The sequence below is a fragment of the Blennius ocellaris genome, assembly GCF_963422515.1.
Source record: "Blennius ocellaris genome assembly, chromosome: 11".
Lineage (NCBI taxonomy): Eukaryota > Metazoa > Chordata > Actinopteri > Blenniiformes > Blenniidae > Blennius > Blennius ocellaris.
The window spans coordinates 5,103,545-5,121,347 of NC_137660.1; the positions used below are offsets into that span (position 1 = coordinate 5,103,545).

Genomic DNA, 17,803 nt, shown 5'->3' on the forward strand with positions numbered 1-17,803 from the left:
GTAAACACTTTTCTTTTCTTGGTCTTTAATGAGTCGGAGAATTCGTTTTTTTGTTTGCTGACAACTTGCTGGTTAAGTGTTTAAAAGTAAAAATCTAGAAGCCCTTTGCTCCTTTAAAATCGTATTTGGTGATCTGGTAGTTTTTAGCCTGCTTCTTTCAAACAAACTTCCTTCCAAACTCATAAACTGGATGAGACGAAGGTTGTGAAAGGTCGAACAGTTTTGACACAAACTGATATTAGATTCTGAGCTCCAGACGTCCTCATCTCATCCTGAGAGATAACATCTGCTGGTCTTCTCCAAACCCGACACTATCTGCCCATCGCTGATCACCTGTCAACCAACCTGCAGTGGAAAGTCTTTATCTCAGGGACCGGTCGGCCAATATCCTCACACACGCACGCACACACACACACACACACACACACACACATTCATGCACGCGCATACACACACACGAACCAATCTACAGGAAGGCAGGAGCAGAAACCTCATTTCCACTAAACCTAATAATGACAGAAGCAATATCAGTGATGTAATCGGCCTCCAGGCTCTGTGTGTGTGTGTGTGTGTGTGTGCGTGTGTGCGTGCGTGTGTGTGTGTGTGTGTGTGTCTGGTTACTGCATACCATATGTCTGAATACCAGCCTCATTGTGCCATGTGGACATACTGGACGTGTCATGACTTATTATTTATCTCTCTACATGGAAACTCATGTCAAACTATGAGCAGTAATCTGACTGTCCCGCTATTGAATTTAAATTAAGTAATTGTTAATATTTTGAGTGAGATTGTTTTCCTGTCATTTTATAGTAATCTGTCCCAATAATCACCAGAACAGAGTGTGACCCCAGAAAAGGGGAGCCACATATTACAGGAGTACTGAGGCTTTCAATGGTGTATTTTCAAAACTTCCAACAATCTGAGGGAGACTTGGCTTCTTGCTTTTTATTTTGAAAGGTAGCACTTTGGTTTTTTTCCTAAGAGTGTGCGTATCTGCCAGCTTTTGAACTCACTGTAAAGTTTTGGAAAGTCCAAGTCAGGAGAGGTTATTGCAAACCTTTTTTGAGACGATCTCAAATCAGCGTTCTGGCTCTAGACCTATACGTTTCACATTATACATGTTCCGTCTCGGGAATGTTACTAGGAAACATTCCATTATCTTCCATCAGTTTGCAGATGATACACAAATCTATTTATCTATGAAACTTGATCATATTGATCTCGACGCTAGAAGCTTGATGAGTTATAATTTTCTTCTTCTGCACTCAGATAAAACTGAAATTATTATATTTGGCCCAAAACATGCGAGAGACAAATTATTCTAAAGATATAGTCAAACTGGATGGTATTACTTTATTACTTTGACCTTCAGTACCAGTGTGAGGAACCTGGGAGTTGTTTTTGACCAGGATTTATCCTTTAACTCACACATTAAACAAATCTGCAGGACTTTTTTTTTTTACCAACGCAATATTTCTAAATCAGGATGTTTTTGACTCAGGGTGATGTTGAAAAATGAATCTTTGTATTTGTTACTTCCAGAATAGACTTATTGTAACTACCTATTATCAGGGTGCTTAAAAAGTTTTCAATTGATTCAAAATGCTGCAGCGAGAGTCCTGAGAAGAACCAGCATAAGAGATCACATCACTCCAATATGAGCTTCTCTTTATACGTTTCATGTTTAATCCAGAATCAAATTTAAAATTCTTCTTTTAACTAATAAAGCTCTTAACCACCAGGCTCCATTGTATCTTAAAGAACTGTTGTCACCCCAGAAGAACCCCTGGTTCTCAGAGTGCTGCTTACTGGGGGTTCTATGATTTTCCAAAAGTAGAAAGTGAAGCAGAGCTTCTTCCCTTTTGTAACTCGCCATGTGTCACTATTACATGCTACTATAGCATCTCTCTCTCTCTCTCGAAAAAATAAATAATAATAATAATATAGCACCGATCTCTGTGGGACACCTCCAGACTGGAAACCTTTCCCCTTCGATCGACAGCTAGCTGTTGTGCAGCAGCAGAGCTTTTTCTTCAAAGTCTTTGCTTGTAGTTCAGTTAAGCCTATTGTTTGGCACTTTGACCAAGTTTTTAACGTTAACGAAAGCAGTGTCTAATCCCTAGAAGTGGTCGTCTGAAGTAACCTTCCCACATATCATCAGTCATTCAGATCTGTTCTCCAACCGCCAGCAAGACGTTTCTGCTGTCAGATTTTCTGTTTGTTTCTTTTTTTGATCTGGTCTTCATTAGCACACATCATTTTTCTACATTATCTCACCCCATTTTATCCTGAAGAGGTCACAGTTGGCTGGAATTCCTCCTAGCTGACATAGTGAAAGGCGGGTTATCCTGTCCACACGTTGCCCCTCATACTGCAGGAGACCAAACCACTGCGCAATCCGTCAGCTGAGAATGGTTTGACCAAAAGCCTTTGTTGGCTGTCCTGCGTCTGGATTTCAGGACTATTTAAGGACAAGTTGCACAATTTTACAAACAAACGACAGAGTGGTAAAAGTTAGCTTAAAGCTCACTGTTGTGTTTACCATTCAATTTATTTAAATTTTATTTATGTACCGCAAAATACAACACAGTCATTTCAATGTACTTTTACAGAGGAAAACCAACAATTCAACATGAGCGACTGTGGAAAGGAAAAACTTTCTGCTTTCTTTCCAGGCTTTCTGCTAATCTGGTTGAGGTGAGAAGATGGAGAGAATCAGAGAGGACAGACAAGACAGAGATTCAGTCACTGCAGAAGATTCAAGGCAGGAGGCTTCAGACCACAAACTTCCAGTCCCACTGTCAGAACTCTGGCAGGGAGAGAGAGAGAAAGAGCGAGAGAGACATGACATTGACATAGTGAAACAAGGAGGATGGGAAAGGAAAGACACTCATTGTCAATCCTCCAGCAGTCTTAATCTTTAGCAGCTTCACTAGAAATGGTCCAGGGTGCTGAAGCAGGTGCTTTATTAAATCTAAAATTCTATAGCCGAACCTAAGTAGAGTGTGTCAGCCATCCTAACTGACACACGGAGCTGGTTCCACATGAGAAGAGCCGGGGAGCTTCAAGCTCTGCCTTCCAGGCTCACAATGAAGGAGTGTAGAAACACAGTGACTTTGATGAGGCTGCAAACTTCTCTACTCACTCATCAAATCATATTTATTTATGTGGATCCGTCTATATTCACATGTCTCTCCACATTGTCCTGTCATGTACTCGATTCCCGTCCGAGCAGCTCCACCCGTCTCATCACACCGAGCTCATTCGGTGCCTTCAACTCTGACTCCTTCGTCTTCCTTCCAGTGGCGCCAGGCCGACTCCATCAGGCACCTGGGAAAGGTGACGCTGGCCCAGGAGCAGGACTTCACGGGCCTGATCGTGGGCTGTGTGTGCGTCAGCCTGCTGCTGCTGCTGCTGGGAACGCTGCTCATGTGGAGGAGGAACAAACACATCGATGGTGAGAGCGGTCAGAGGTCACGGGGTCAGACGTCCTGAGTGTCAGCTGCTTTCCAGGCGCCGTCCACATCCAGCAAAAAACCACCTTTATTCACCCCGTCCCGCTTAAAAACGTCCCCCTGGACACGGCATCGTTGAAGGAAACATCCGCGAGTAAGCCACACCATGAAGACTACTCCGGGTGATGTAGTCCAAATACCTGGCCCATAGAGGGTGGTGTAACTCTGAAATGCACTAATTATGTAGAAGAAGACGTAGCATGCAAAAACTGAGAAATCAACAAATCTGACATCTGAATAGCTTCTGAAGCTCCATGTAGTCCACCATTGTTATTGTTAAGTGACGTCGCGGAGAGGTTATGTGGTTGAGAGGCGGGGCCATGACATCTCCGTTTTCACCTGATGCTCGGCCACACCTCAAAGCCGAGGCACCATTTTCACATTTCTCTAGTCTGGAACCTGTTTTCAGGCTCCTAAAACATGTGGATGGTGAACAGTGATGCCGGTAACACGTTAATTAGTAACACGTTACTCTCATGTGATCACTTTTTTTCAGTAACCAGGAATCTAATGAGTTACTCTTTCCAAACGAGTAATCAGATTGAAGTTACTTCTCCAAGTCACTGCGCGTTACTATTGTAGCGTCCAGCAAGACGAGTTTCTTGTCTGCGAAGCCACTTTATTATTAAACAGAACCAGACGCTCCTCCGTTCTCCTCCCAACTGAGACAAACATGAGGCTCACTTGACCCCCGCCCTCTTCTCCACTCTGAGCCACTCACAGGCTAACCCGCTCTAACGGTGCATTCAGGTAACACAAAAGAATTGGAACAAACAAATGTCAACACCAAACAATATCATTGCAACAATAACACAACTGCAGAGATGTGACACTATTTATGTTGGGGTTTTTTTTCAATCAATCAATCAATTATTGAGAGACTTCATTTGTCCCTGAGCGGGGGAATTAAAAGGTCGCATAGAGCAGGTAAATAAATAAATTGTTCAACAACAGACTAAAATTACATCTCTAGGTAAATAAACATCAGTCATAGTAAAACAATCAAATAGTAAAATCACGAGTCAGAGACAAATACAACAAAGAATGGTCAAAGGTTAAATATGTATAAACACAGATGCTACTTTTAAAAACAGGTAATCAGTAAAGTAGCTAAATTACTTTTTAAAGGCGTAATCTGTAATCAGATTATTTTTTTCAAGGTAACTGTGGCAACAGTGATGATGAACAAAAACAATGTGGTTCCATAAATCAGTGTTTTTCGTGTCGACAGGGCCAAAGTATTTATGTATGAGAAACCACTTACAGAAACTGGTGTGAAGAATTCAATATTTTCATGCTTTTTTAAAACTTTGCATTGTTTAAAGAGCCACCTGACAATAGAGGAGAGTCATTAGTCTGACACATCATGAAATCCTGAGAATATTTAAAGCTGGTTTTGTGTCTGAATGCGCCATGAGTCCCAGAGGAGGACGCGTCTCGGACTTGTGTGCATGTGCGTGCGCTGGGTTGTGTTTTTGCCTGGTGGTTTCACATGTTGGTGCACTGGTGGAGACGCTTTGCTCTCAGTAACTGGTCTCTCTCTCTCTCTCTCGCTCTCTCTCTCTCTCTCTCTCTCTCCTTCCTCTCACTCCGTCCCTCTTCCTCCTTCCTCTGCTCCTCCTCCTCCCCCTTCTGCTCCTCCTCCCCCCTTCTTTCTCCAGATCTGTCTGAGGTGTGGTATGATGGCCGAGGGCACATCCAGCATCTGGACAGGCTGGCTAACGCGAGGAGCGTCAGCCCCACTAATGAAATGGTCTCCCACGAGTCAGTCGACTATAGATCCACCCTGCTGGAGGGTACGTCAACCACAAGAACCCAGAACCCAGAACCTAGAACCCAGAACCCAGAACCCAGAACCCCACCGGCCTCACCTGTCAGCCCCCCCTTCCCCCTCCCTCCCGCTTCCTTTGGGGCTGAGCGCTACGCGAGCAGTGCATGCTGTGAACTAACCCTCTTCACACACACACACACACACACACACACATACACACACGCACACGCACACGCACACGCACACACACCCACACTCATCAGAGAGCAGGACCCCAGGCACAAAAACAAAGACGCCCCCCCCACCCCCCATTCCCCAACCCTCCGCTTCAAACAAAACATTTGATTATTATTTAATTTGTGTCTTTGTTTTTGTTTGTAGCCGTTTTGTGTTTCTCCCTCCGTCTATGTTCATGTTGCAAGTTTCAAACATACATTTCCTGGATTGAAGTGCAAAAGCTTCAATCTGGGCCAAAGGAAACTTGAAAAAAAAAACCAAAGTAAAATACAAAAGTACAGAGAGAGAGAATAAATGTAGGTATTTTGTCATATTTCAAATTAATATCTTTCCATAATCATAATTAAATTGTATTCTATGTTATATGTCATTAAATATTAATGATATAATTTAGTTGTATGTTTTCAATAAATAATTAGTTTCAATATAATAGTTTGAACACGTTTAAAATAATTGATTAATAAATCAGTGGATGCTAAAAAAAAAAATTTAAATCTTATTTTTGGAGAAGTGGAGGGATTTGTTAAGTTATGCTTCTTCCCAGTCTCGTTTGGACATGCAACCAGATTTTATTGTCCTGCTTTTACTTATCTGGTGTTTGTGTGGTGAGATATCTTAAGGTTGATCAGTGTGAACTGTTTATTTGATTTTGACATGTTCAAAATGAAAAATGAAATGAACATAGCCTATTTGACACTTATCCAAACCCCATTGATGGAAGATCCGAGCCACATTTTAAAGGTGAATTTTTTTTAATACATTTTAATCCATGAAAGCTGAAGTTGGACTACTTCGTTTTTGGACATTTTACTGTTTTGTTTTTGCATTTGGTAATTGGTTCAATACTAACATAGATCTTTTCGTCTTGAAAATGATAAAAAAAATACAAATAAACAAATTTAGTTGACTTTAGTTTAGGAGTTTAAAACTATATTATGTGATATTACATACCACTTATTGAGAGCCCAATAATGTATCACAAAACTTCAATGCACCAATCTATATTTCTATTGTACTCTCTGGCTCCCAGAGGGCAGCGGACATGGTCAATGGATTTCACTAAAGCCTCGTTTCCACTGCACCGAATGTGCCAGTGCGGTACGGTACAGTACGATGCGGTACGGTACAGTACGGTACGGTACAGTACGATACGGTACGGTACAGTACGATGCGGTACGGTACAGTACGATACGGTACGGTACAGTACGATACGGTACGGCACGGTTCGGGTTTTCATGCGTACCAACTGCAGTACTTGTAGATGGTACCGAAAGAACCGTACCAGAGTCACGATTTTTTTGTTACCCTTGTGTTGGAGTCCCCAGCACTCCAGAACTGGTTCAATAAGGAGCAAAATGCAGCTGCCTGTTCAGTGATTACGTCACTCTGTCGTTGTTTTCATATTTCACTTTGCACTAGTTGTTTTGTTAATCCAATTTTGGGGGTTTTTTTCTGTGGGAGGGGGGGCTGAGTCCTGTGCAGTGGATCTGGATGATCATGTGTCCCCGCTTCGTTCTCATTGAAGTGCAAAGCTTTCTTGGTGGCTTCCCCCTCTCTGACCTCTGACCTCTGACCCCTCTCCTTCCTCCAGATCAGGGCACTGACAGGCCCGAGACGTGCCGGGCCGCTCCCCCCGTCTACGGGGGAAACGGCGAGCTGCTGTCCCCACGGCTGGGGGCACTAGCGGGCGTAGGGCTGGGGCTGGAGGGCGATCTGGTGTCCCCGCTGCTCATGGCTCCGGTCCACATCGACCCGGCCTGCCTGCACCCGGACCTGCTGACTGAGGTCCAACACGTGGTGATCGCCAGGGAACAGCTGCTGCTGCACCTCAACCAGGTCATCGGCAGAGGTCAGACACACACACACACACACACACACACACACACACACACACACACTCACTCACCTCTTACATCTAGAACGATGGTCTGCACTGTAAAATATCTTGTAATCTGGAGGGAAACTGTCAGACTCCGAAATAATCTTGTCTGAAAATCGTGTATTTTCGGAGTGATTTTCATCCTCAGAGGAGTACATTAAAGTTATTCACAGTAGTTTCTGTCTCATGATAAAGTGTTTAGGAGCTTTATCAATATTTTTGCTGTATATTCATTTGTGTTCACACATAGATTGAAAGAGACCAAGGATTTTTTTTGTGTTTTATAACTTCAAAAAGTGAACTGGTCTTCCCTCGTGCTCATTTCAGTGTTTGTGTGACTCGTACAAGTTCTGAAGTCCACATTTATCAAACCCCAGAAACTGAATCACCTCCTTTTGTGACTCCAGCCCACAGATCGTGTTTAATATCGGGACGAGAGAAACCCGTGCGCCCCTGAAAAGCCCCTAAGCCCCCTGGTCGGGCCCGGTGGTTTCTTCTCAGGGTCCTTGTAGAGCCGTAATCTAAAACCCTCACACATCTGAGGGACGTGACGGCAGAGCGCCGCGCTTATTTTGTCCAGTCTCGGCCCAGCCCCCCCCCCAACTTAAATAGGACATATAATTCAATAAAAAGCACAATAACTCAGGGGGGCTGTGCACTGGGGGGACCTTTGGACGGGTCATTAATGAGTAAAGCTCTGTACTGGGTTACTTGGAGGGCAGATAGACTCTGGAGAGTTCGTTGAAGCTGTGAAATTACATAAATGAACGAGTGAGCTGCAGTCAGCCAATGTAAGATCCAGGCTGCCCTCAGTCCAGCTTCCACTTCTACACTTTATTCTGACTGCAGGACCCAGACTTCTCTGAAACCCCTTTTACCCATTTCAAGTGAAAACTCATCATTTTTGTGTTTTCGTTTCAGTAAAGTTTTACCTGTGCACAGTAATTGAAATTGATGTCCATTTACATGGAAACAGCAGAAGAACTGAAAACCATGTAATTATTATGTAGGACCACTGGTGGCTGCTATTGTTTGTATTTGTAATAAAGCTCCACACATATACAGCAGAGAAAAATCAGCTCTAAACATTGACAATAGGAGAACACGGACATGTGAATGAACAGATGACAAAGTTGGATTGTTATTATGGTGACTGGCAGCTATAAAACCCAGGAGAATATGGACTGGGAGTCATGATGCCCTGGAGGAAACCTTATTGTCCATCGACTGAGCATGTGCAGAAGAACGAGTCACTCTACAGCCGTTGCACGCGTGCAAAGTACCAGCATTTCAGAAAGTTTTTTGTCAGAACGAGGAGAAACTATTCTATAAATCCACTTTCTACACCAACACAAATATATCATGACTGCATACTACTTTATTCTTTAAGTCTTTATAGTAGAAACAATGTCTTTCCTGACTTGCTGACGTGCTGTGATCTCTCAGCTGCTCGCGAGAGAAGAAGTCTTCAATAAGCACATGAGGGCGATTACATGAAATCTAAAAATGGCTTGCAGTGTCTCCGTGCAGGCTCAGGGTGTAATTTAGGAGGTTGTGTCCATTTACGGGTAAAGACTGAAAACTGTGCTTCACTTACTGGATCTACGAACACAAACCATGAGAATCACCTTCAGGTTCATTGGACAAGAACAAGCACTTGACTGTCGAGCCAAAAACATGTTCATGCTTTTGGCATGTCAATCAGACTGAGAGTCACATGTTTTAAGTTGTAGTGAGCCATAAAGCTTCCCCACTTATAATCCAGTACATGATGAAGCTTTTCTCTGTTCACTGTGTAAATTAATCATTGGACCATGATTAAAACATGTTTTACAGAAGCTTAAAAATCAAATCTTGTCCTAAACTGGAACTGAAGGTTTTGAACTTCCTGATGCAAATGTCGCTCTGTGAAAAACCTTTGTTGTGTTGTTACCTTCAGGACACTTCGGCTGCGTTTTCCATGGAACCCTCCTGGAAGCTGATGGGCAGAATCAACACTGTGCCGTCAAGTCTCTAAACCGTGAGTAGGAACCTCTTTATATTCACCATCAACACCAATACAAACCTCTTTATATTCACCATCAACACCAATACAAACATCTTTATATTCACCATCAACAACAATACAAACCTCTTTATATTCACCATCAACACCAATACAAACCTCTTTATATTCACCATAAAACACAATTCCAAACATCTTTATATTCACCATCAACACCAATACAAACCTCTTTATATTCACCATCAACACCAATACAAACCTCTTTATATTCACCATCAACACCAATACAAACATCTTTATATTCACCATCAACACCAATACAAACCTCTTTATATTCACCATCAACACCAATACAAACATCTTTATATTCACCATCAACACCAATACAAACCTCTTTATATTCACCATCAACACCAATACAAACATCTTTATATTCACCATCAACAACAATACAAACCTCTTTATATTCACCATCAACACCAATACAAACATCTTTATATTCACCATCAACACCAATACAAACCTCTTTATATTCACCATCAACACCAATACAAACCTCTTTATATTCACCATCAACACCAGGAAGAACCCAGTGCAGAAGAGGCAGAGTGTGTATATATTCAAATCAGAAGCTTTCTTGGATACATTTCCTTTATTATTCAAATATCTGGAGGCCGGGCCTATTTTTTTTAGAACTAAAAACTAATATAACTATGTATAGTTCCTGGAATTAATCAATGGATGAAAGCTTTGATGAGAGGAAACATATATTTTACTGTTCTTGTGCAGACTTATCAACATGTTTTATTGCATAAAGTTTATTCTGCATCTCCTCATTAGATCTGAGTGCTGCTCAGTGTCTCATGATGGAGATGAATGGGCGTCTGGTTTAATTGTGTAAGTTGCCGGTTTGAGATTGAGATTGATGTGCGGATGATTTTGGGGATTCATGGAAGAGCTGAGCCCACGGGGTCTCGTCCACAGGGATTCACACCAATTCTTATTCCTTTGAGTGCACAGGCAGGGCACGGGCTAATCATTTTATACTTTGGTTGCATTGGAGACAAAGAGTCACTGCTTTTATCTTAATTCAGCTGCTACTGTGATGAACAGCTGAAATTACTACGGACACGTTTCTCATGTCAGGAATAATTAGTGTGGAGTGCATGGAACCTTTGTCGACAACAACCAGGCGTTTAGTTCCTTAACCTTCAAATGTAGGCTCTGAATTCAGACGTCCTGCGGCACAACTCCGCTCTCTAACCAGCTTACTGCGGAGTGGAGGTAATTGGTAAATGCGAGTTTGGTTCGTCTGGGAGATATTTTCCACTGTCATCATTGATATTTCCCAGCGGTATCAGAGTCAGGACCTTCGCCGTTATTTTAGTGCAGCATAGTTTCCTTCTCCACCCGACAAAGGCTCCGTCCTGGGAAATTCATGACCTGCTTTGATTGAAGTGATATCTGCTTGAACCTGTGTTTTAAACTCTTTGCAGGCATCACAGATTTGGAAGAGGTGTCTCAGTTCCTGAAGGAAGGGATCATCATGAAGGACTTCAGCCATCCCAACGTCCTGTCTCTTCTGGGTATCTGCCTCCCACCAGAGGGTTCCCCGCTGGTGGTCCTTCCCTACATGAAGCACGGCGACCTGCGCAACTTCATCCGGGACGAGGGACATGTGAGGGCAGACACCAGTGTAGCATGGTCGTCATCCTTTACTTCAGACTGATGTGCACCGGAGTGACAGGACATGTTTGTTTCAGAACCCAACAGTGAAGGACCTGATGGGCTTCGGGCTGCAGGTGGCCAGAGGGATGGAGTACCTGGCCAGCAAGAAGTTCGTTCACAGAGACCTGGCTGCCAGGAACTGCATGTGAGCTGACAATAACTTACACTACAGTAAAGACTGGAGGGCGTTGAGGGACAACATGGCAGGTCACAGAATCAAACATGAACCAACACGAGAGACTGAACAAGTGTTTGCTGTTTACCTTCCCAGGCTGGATGAGAGCTACACGGTGAAGGTGGCAGACTTTGGCCTCGCTCGGGACGTTTACGACAAAGAATATTACAGTGTCCACAACAAGAGCGGTGTCAAGCTTCCCGTCAAGTGGATGGCCCTGGAGAGTCTCCAGACACACAAGTTCACCACCAAATCAGACGTGGTGAGGGCTTAGTCTCATTATCAGTCCACTAGTCATCAAACACTGGGATATGGGACCACTTCTGTCCACTCTTAAGCTCCTCCTTCACATGTGCAGTGTTTAGGGCTTTTTTTCTTTTGTGCTAGAACCGATAAGGTCTGATCCGCTAAAGATTTTAGCATTAAGGCCCCATTTACTTGACATTTCAAGTGAAAATGCATCATTTTTGCATTCTCATTTAGGAAAATATTTTGAAAACGATTTCCATTTACACTGAAATGGCAGAAGTCCTGAAAATGATGTTGTTTTTCTGTCGGACCACAAGTTGGTGCGGTTGTCATATGGACAGATGAGGAAGTTGGATTGTTATCACGGTGACTCTCAACTATAAAACTACCAAGTCCCAGGACAGTATGAAGTGGGAGTCATGGCACTGAGGAGGAAACGTTGTTTTTATTGTCCATCTACTGAGCATGTGCAGAACAGCTATTTACTACGGCCATGGTGCACATTCCCAGTAGCAGCATTTTTAAAAAGTCATGGTTTCTCTGGTTTGCACCGAGGAGGAATCAGAGTGTTTTCTAAAAGTTGCTTACATATAAACTGAGGTTCAAAATGCTACAAAGTTGTTTTTTATGTAACTGGAACCAAAGTGTGAAAGGGATGAACAAAAACATGTTTGGAAATGTTTTTCAATGGCAGATTTGTCCAATGCTGCAGGATTTTAGGAAATCCCAATATCCACAGTCTGAGCAAAAAACCTGAAGCGGGGGTTCAAGAGCGTAGTTTTTCTTTTCTTGTATTTTTCACTGCCATTACTTCCCCTTTAAAAGCCACGTATACCTGCATGTATGCTGTCATGACTTGATTGCCAAGTTTTGGTGGAAAAGTCATGGTCTCCTCTGCTTGTGGCCAACGTGAATCTAAAACGATTTTGTGTACCACAGCAGTGAAAATAAGGGAAAAAGACAAAAATTGTATGGGAACATGTTTTTGACCAATCTCAAGATAGCATTATAGCAGCAAAGTGTCTGTTTACACTTCCTTCGGAGACCGACCCTCACTCTGATGCAGGGATGAACGTTCACGATCTCTGCATGTCTGAGTTCATCGTCTGACATGTGGACTCTGCCTCACACCAGGCAACGTGGACGAAACCTTTCAGGTGAAGAGTTACTGTCGTGTTTCCTTCATGCAGTGGTCGTTCGGTGTGCTGCTGTGGGAGCTGATGACCCGTGGAGCTCCGCCATATTCAGATGTGAACTCCTTCGACATCACAGTGTTCCTGCTGCAGGGCAGGAGGCTGCTGCAGCCCGAGTTCTGCCCCGACGCCCTGTGAGTGTCACACTCAAACACTGCACACCTTTCACCTGCCGTTCCCCGCAGCCAGCAGAACAACACGGCTCAGCTCGGGATCCACTCCAGACCTGCAGGTCAGGGGAAAAGAGAAAAGCGTAGATGCACAGGAAGTCATACATTCAACCTGCAAGTCCAAGCCATCCGTCACCTCAGATGGATCCAGACGTCTCATCATATCTCACCACAGCTGTGGATCAAATGAAAGTCACTTTTCTCACTTCACAACAGAAACACAGTGTTTAACTGGGACAGAGCTGGGGCTCTGTTTGTCTCTGTTGTTGCTAAGCGCTTGTTTCTGTGACAGCTGGAAGTGCTCACATTTCTTTGTGAGTTTCTTGTCAACAGAGCTGAGTTTTCTTTAGATCTGTTCGTACCGGAGATTGCCAGGTGAAACCTGCCTACATTCTGAGCACATTGCTTCAGGTCGACGAGTCTGACCTCTAAAAACATCACATCGCTTTCTCCCTGATTGAATACTTTGAGTCCCTGACAAAGTCAATAAAACCAAAGCATGTCTGTTCATAGCAATAGACGATGTGGCGCAAGCTTCTGAATATTAGTCACAGATGTCAGTACCTTATTTTCAAATAAATTAAAATACAATAATGACATGCATCTAGCTATTTTATTGTAGCATTAGCATTAGCTGAGGTGTCAACACTGTGCAGGACAGATTAATGACTGATTCATTCGTTAATAGCCACTAAAGTCACATCAGTCAGTGGAAGGAAGATGCTCTATAATCTGTGTGTTAGAGGAGAAAGGTGCTCTATAACCTGTGTTTAAAGAGGAAGGTGCTCTATAATCTGTGTGTTAAAGGAGGAGGGTGCTCTATAATCTGTGTTAAAAGAGGAAGATGCTCTATCATCTGTTTTAGAAGAGGAAGATACTCTATAATCTGTGAGTTAGAGGAAGAAGATGGTCTATAATCTGTGTGTTAGAGGAGAAAGGTGCTCTATAACCTGTGTGTTAGAGGAGGAAGGTGCTCTATAATCTGTGTTAAAAGAGGAAGATGCTCTATCATCTGTTTTAGAAGAGGAAGATACTCTATAATCTGTGAGTTAGAGGAAGAAGATGGTCTATAATCTGTGTGTTAGAGGAGAAAGGTGCTCTATAATCTGTGTGTTAAAGGAGGAGGGTGCTCTATAATCTGTGTTAAAAGAGGAAGATGCTCTATCATCTGTTTTAGAAGAGGAAGATACTCTATAATCTGTGAGTTAGAGGAAGAAGATGGTCTATAATCTGTGTGTTTAAGGAGGAAGGTGCTCTATAATCTGTGTGTTAGAGGAGGAATGTGCTCTATAATCTGTGTGTTAGAGGAGGAAGATGCTCTATAATCTGTGTGTTAGAGGAGGAAGGTGCTCTATAATCTGTGTGTTAGAGGAGGAAGGTGCTCTATAATCTGTGTGTTAGAGGAGGAAGGTGCTCTATAATCTGTGTGTTAGAGGTGGAAGGTGCTCTATAATCTGTGTGTTAGAGGTGGAAGGTGCTCTATAATCTGTGTGTTAGAGGAGGAAGGTGCTCTATAATCTGGACGCCAGAAGGATGATGCTCTATGATTTGGGTATTAGCTGTTCTTTACTGAAACATACACATTACTTAATACCATCAGGAAGAAACAGGAATGAAGCACCTGATATAAACTATTTTATGTGTTGGCAGTGTTTATCAAGGCAAGTTGACATTATTGCTCCTTTATCAGAGGTAATCTCAGTACAAACTCGTGTTATTGACAGAGGGAATCATTCATGCTGGGTTCAAGACTGAGCTGGGTCCTCCTCATGTCAACAGGAGCTGAGTGAAATAGAAACTGTCATAGCAAAGCTTGTCAAAACATTAACAGCAGCTAATGGTAATGCAGAGAGAAGCTGCATCTTCAGTCTAAAACTAATCTGTGTTACTTTCTGAAAGCAGGGGAGTCGCAATATTTCACACAGTTTGAAGCTTTATTCCCTTTGATTCTGGCAGTGAGTGACTGAAGGAGACTTGAAATGAAGACCCGGGGTGTGAGTTTTACATGTGAGCTCACTTCACAGTGGTCCCTCCTGGTCGACCTCTGACAGTGGAGGTGCGAGCGATGCCAGCAGTGACCTCACAGCCTGCAGATAAGAGGCTGAGCTGCTGTGTGCAGAGTGCTGTGCAGTGGGAGGGTTCAGGCGAGAGGGAGGCCTAGGCACTGAATTCCCCAGCTATAAATTAAACAGAGAAGTCAGGAGGGATGCACGTCCACAAACATTCCCGTAATTCTTCAGCGCTGAGCGTTGGCAGGGTGCTCCAGGCCACAGCAGACACTGTAATGGATCCATCGCTCTTGGGTTTGAATGGTGAGATGGTTGTGTTGATTGGTTATGTTTTGAAAATCAATCATATAAAAACTCTTGTCAGATCTTCAAATGAATAACGTCAAGCAGATTTTGTAATCACTGAATTATATGTGCAGGCTTATATAGGCTATAGCTACATAGAAACACACAAAAAATAAACATTGCAAACTCAGCAATCTTCATGATTACAGTTAAAAGTTTTATATTCAAAGTTTTTGTATAGTGTGGAGATATCGATGGACACAAAGAGGCTACAAAAAGACAAAGACTGCAAACTACTGAAAAGACCCCACCAACAACAGACAAAAAAAAGAGACATATTACAACTCCAGAGATACCAAACTACAAAAGCAGCTCCAAAGAGATGTCAAGGAATTACAGACAAAAAACTACTGCAAAGCAATTACAACAAAATCGCAAAGCAATAAAACAATATTTAAAAAAAAATAACCTCAAACAACTCAGAAAAAATGATTCAAAAGAAACAAAAGTGATACAAACTTAAAAGTGGGGCTGCTTGAATGTGTTGTTTACCTTCAGCAAGGAAATGACCACCGTTTCATTTGACACCCGCCCCCCCTTTTCCCTCCAGGTACACGGTGATGGTCGAGTGCTGGCACCCGAAGCCAGAGCGGAGGCCTTCCTTCTCCGAGCTGGTGTCGCGGATCTCGGCCATCTTCTCCAGCTTCAGCGGCGAGCACTACGTCCTGCTCAACACCACCTATGTCAACATCGACAAGATGAGTCCCTACCCCTCCATGCTGGCCTCCACGGCCTCCCCGTCCCCCCCTGCCCCGCCCTCCCCCTCCCACCCCTCCACCTCCACGTCTCGGCCGAGCCGCTACCTGATAGGACACTGGACACTGCCTGCTGAGAAAGAGTGCGAGCTCCAACCTTTCACTCACTGTATATAGACTGAGGAGCCTCCACCTTCTCAAGCATCACCCAATGGCAGAGAGGCTCCAGGAGCTGCAGGTCCACTTTCTCCACTAACCTCTGACCTCTGAACTTGGGGTCAGATGTCCTGCGTCTGTGCCCACAGAGGAGCGAGAGGACAGGCATCAGACCTGGCTGTAATGTGAACCTTAATATAAAACTCTCACACCTCCACACACATCTTCATGTCCCTCTGAGACAGAGCAGCCTCACTGATGGTCTCAGAGCCTCGGGGGGGCAAACTGAGGCCAGAAGTGTCTGGTGGCAGAAATCAGTAACTTGCCGGGACGGTATGATGGAAGAAAACCTGCTGCCCCCGTGTGCAGACCACTGGATAATGTTTGTATGAGTCGTTTTGGACGATTGGCTTTTGATGTCCGCTGAGGACTAACGTGAGTCACCTGCCTTTAATCCACAGATGTTTCCCAGCTCGTTCTTCTTTTTTCTGAGTTGAAAGTCTCCATCCTGTCAAACACACTACAAGTCTGCCACTGAACAGCTTTGATGTTTGTGTTTTTGGAGCAGTTGACCACTTTGCCCTGAGATTTCCCTCCGTCTAGTCAATGAGCGGTCCAAGTTGCTTAATGTTTGTCAGATCTGCATCTGTTCTATGTAATTTAGGTTTTACTGACAGCTGCACCTGATGAAAATGGATAGAAGCCTTCGTCACATTTGGTTTGTTGAACCAAAGCAGTAGTTTTATTGAAGAACCTCTCGCAGTGTTTCAGTCCATGTGATATACGACGTGATACATGGAGAAACACTCTTCTTTAAAAACAATGAATCTTGATACATTTTCACAGTGCTGGTGCTGAACATGAGGGACATTATGTGTGATGGACTTCTACTGTTTGTTCATATGTTGTATAGTTTCTTGGTTCCTTTTGTTTTACCTGTGAGAAAGACGACAGACCCCCCCTCCCCAATGTCTGATGAGCCAAAACATGACAGTGAAAAGAACCAGTGCCACAACTATACCAACACAGAAGACTTCATTTCCCCGGGCCTGCTCCAGACTCCAGTCACATTCTCATTCTGCTTTCTTCATATGTGCAAATCCAAGGAAGACAAACTCAGAGCAGGTCAACGCCAGCGCTGCGTTGCCTGGACCTCACCAGGGCCTGTCTCGCTTTTCAACCTGTCACATGTGTTTTGGGGGATTATAATGATAATGAACCATCACACACTGATCAGGGGTTTTCTAGCACCGCAGTCTTTACAGAATTATGTAGAAATAATGTGGAAAGTGTTGAGCTTTTGAACGTTAAACTGACTTCACTCATGTAACCTTCATCAACTGCGCAAGCAGCAAAAGCGCTTTATATCATTAATCACATTCACACGCCAACAAAGGCTGCAGCCATGCAAGGCCCTGTTACACTAATAGGAGCAGTTTGGGGTTCGGTGTCTTGCTCAAGGACACTTCGGCATGTGGACATGGAAATCAAACCTGCAACCTTACGATTGAGAGACGAGTGTTCTACCACTCGAGCCATGCCACCCTTTTTTAAGAAATCCAAATGAGCTGGAGTCTAAAACTACATTTAATTTGTGTGCTAACACAATACTTTCATCACTCTGCTCTTTGACTAGTCACTAGGTCAACTAGTCAACTTGGTTCAATTTGATG

At 43.4% G+C, this 17,803-nt stretch overlaps 1 protein-coding gene across 1 annotated transcript in view; it reads left to right on the forward strand.

Moving 5' to 3' along the window:
• Nucleotides 1-17,803, forward strand: part of met (MET proto-oncogene, receptor tyrosine kinase) — a gene marked incomplete at both ends in the record, with an annotated part of 100,805 nt that overhangs the window by 67,462 nt on the left and 15,540 nt on the right. The window contains 9 exons of the mRNA XM_080505522.1: nt 3,307-3,460; nt 5,180-5,314; nt 7,118-7,375; nt 9,345-9,425; nt 10,907-11,088; nt 11,174-11,283; nt 11,410-11,575; nt 12,753-12,889; nt 15,830-16,117. Coding sequence (XP_080361648.1) covers nt 3,307-3,460; nt 5,180-5,314; nt 7,118-7,375; nt 9,345-9,425; nt 10,907-11,088; nt 11,174-11,283; nt 11,410-11,575; nt 12,753-12,889; nt 15,830-16,117 — 1,511 coding nt within the window. The remainder of the gene's footprint in view (nt 1-3,306; nt 3,461-5,179; nt 5,315-7,117; nt 7,376-9,344; nt 9,426-10,906; nt 11,089-11,173; nt 11,284-11,409; nt 11,576-12,752; nt 12,890-15,829; nt 16,118-17,803) is intronic.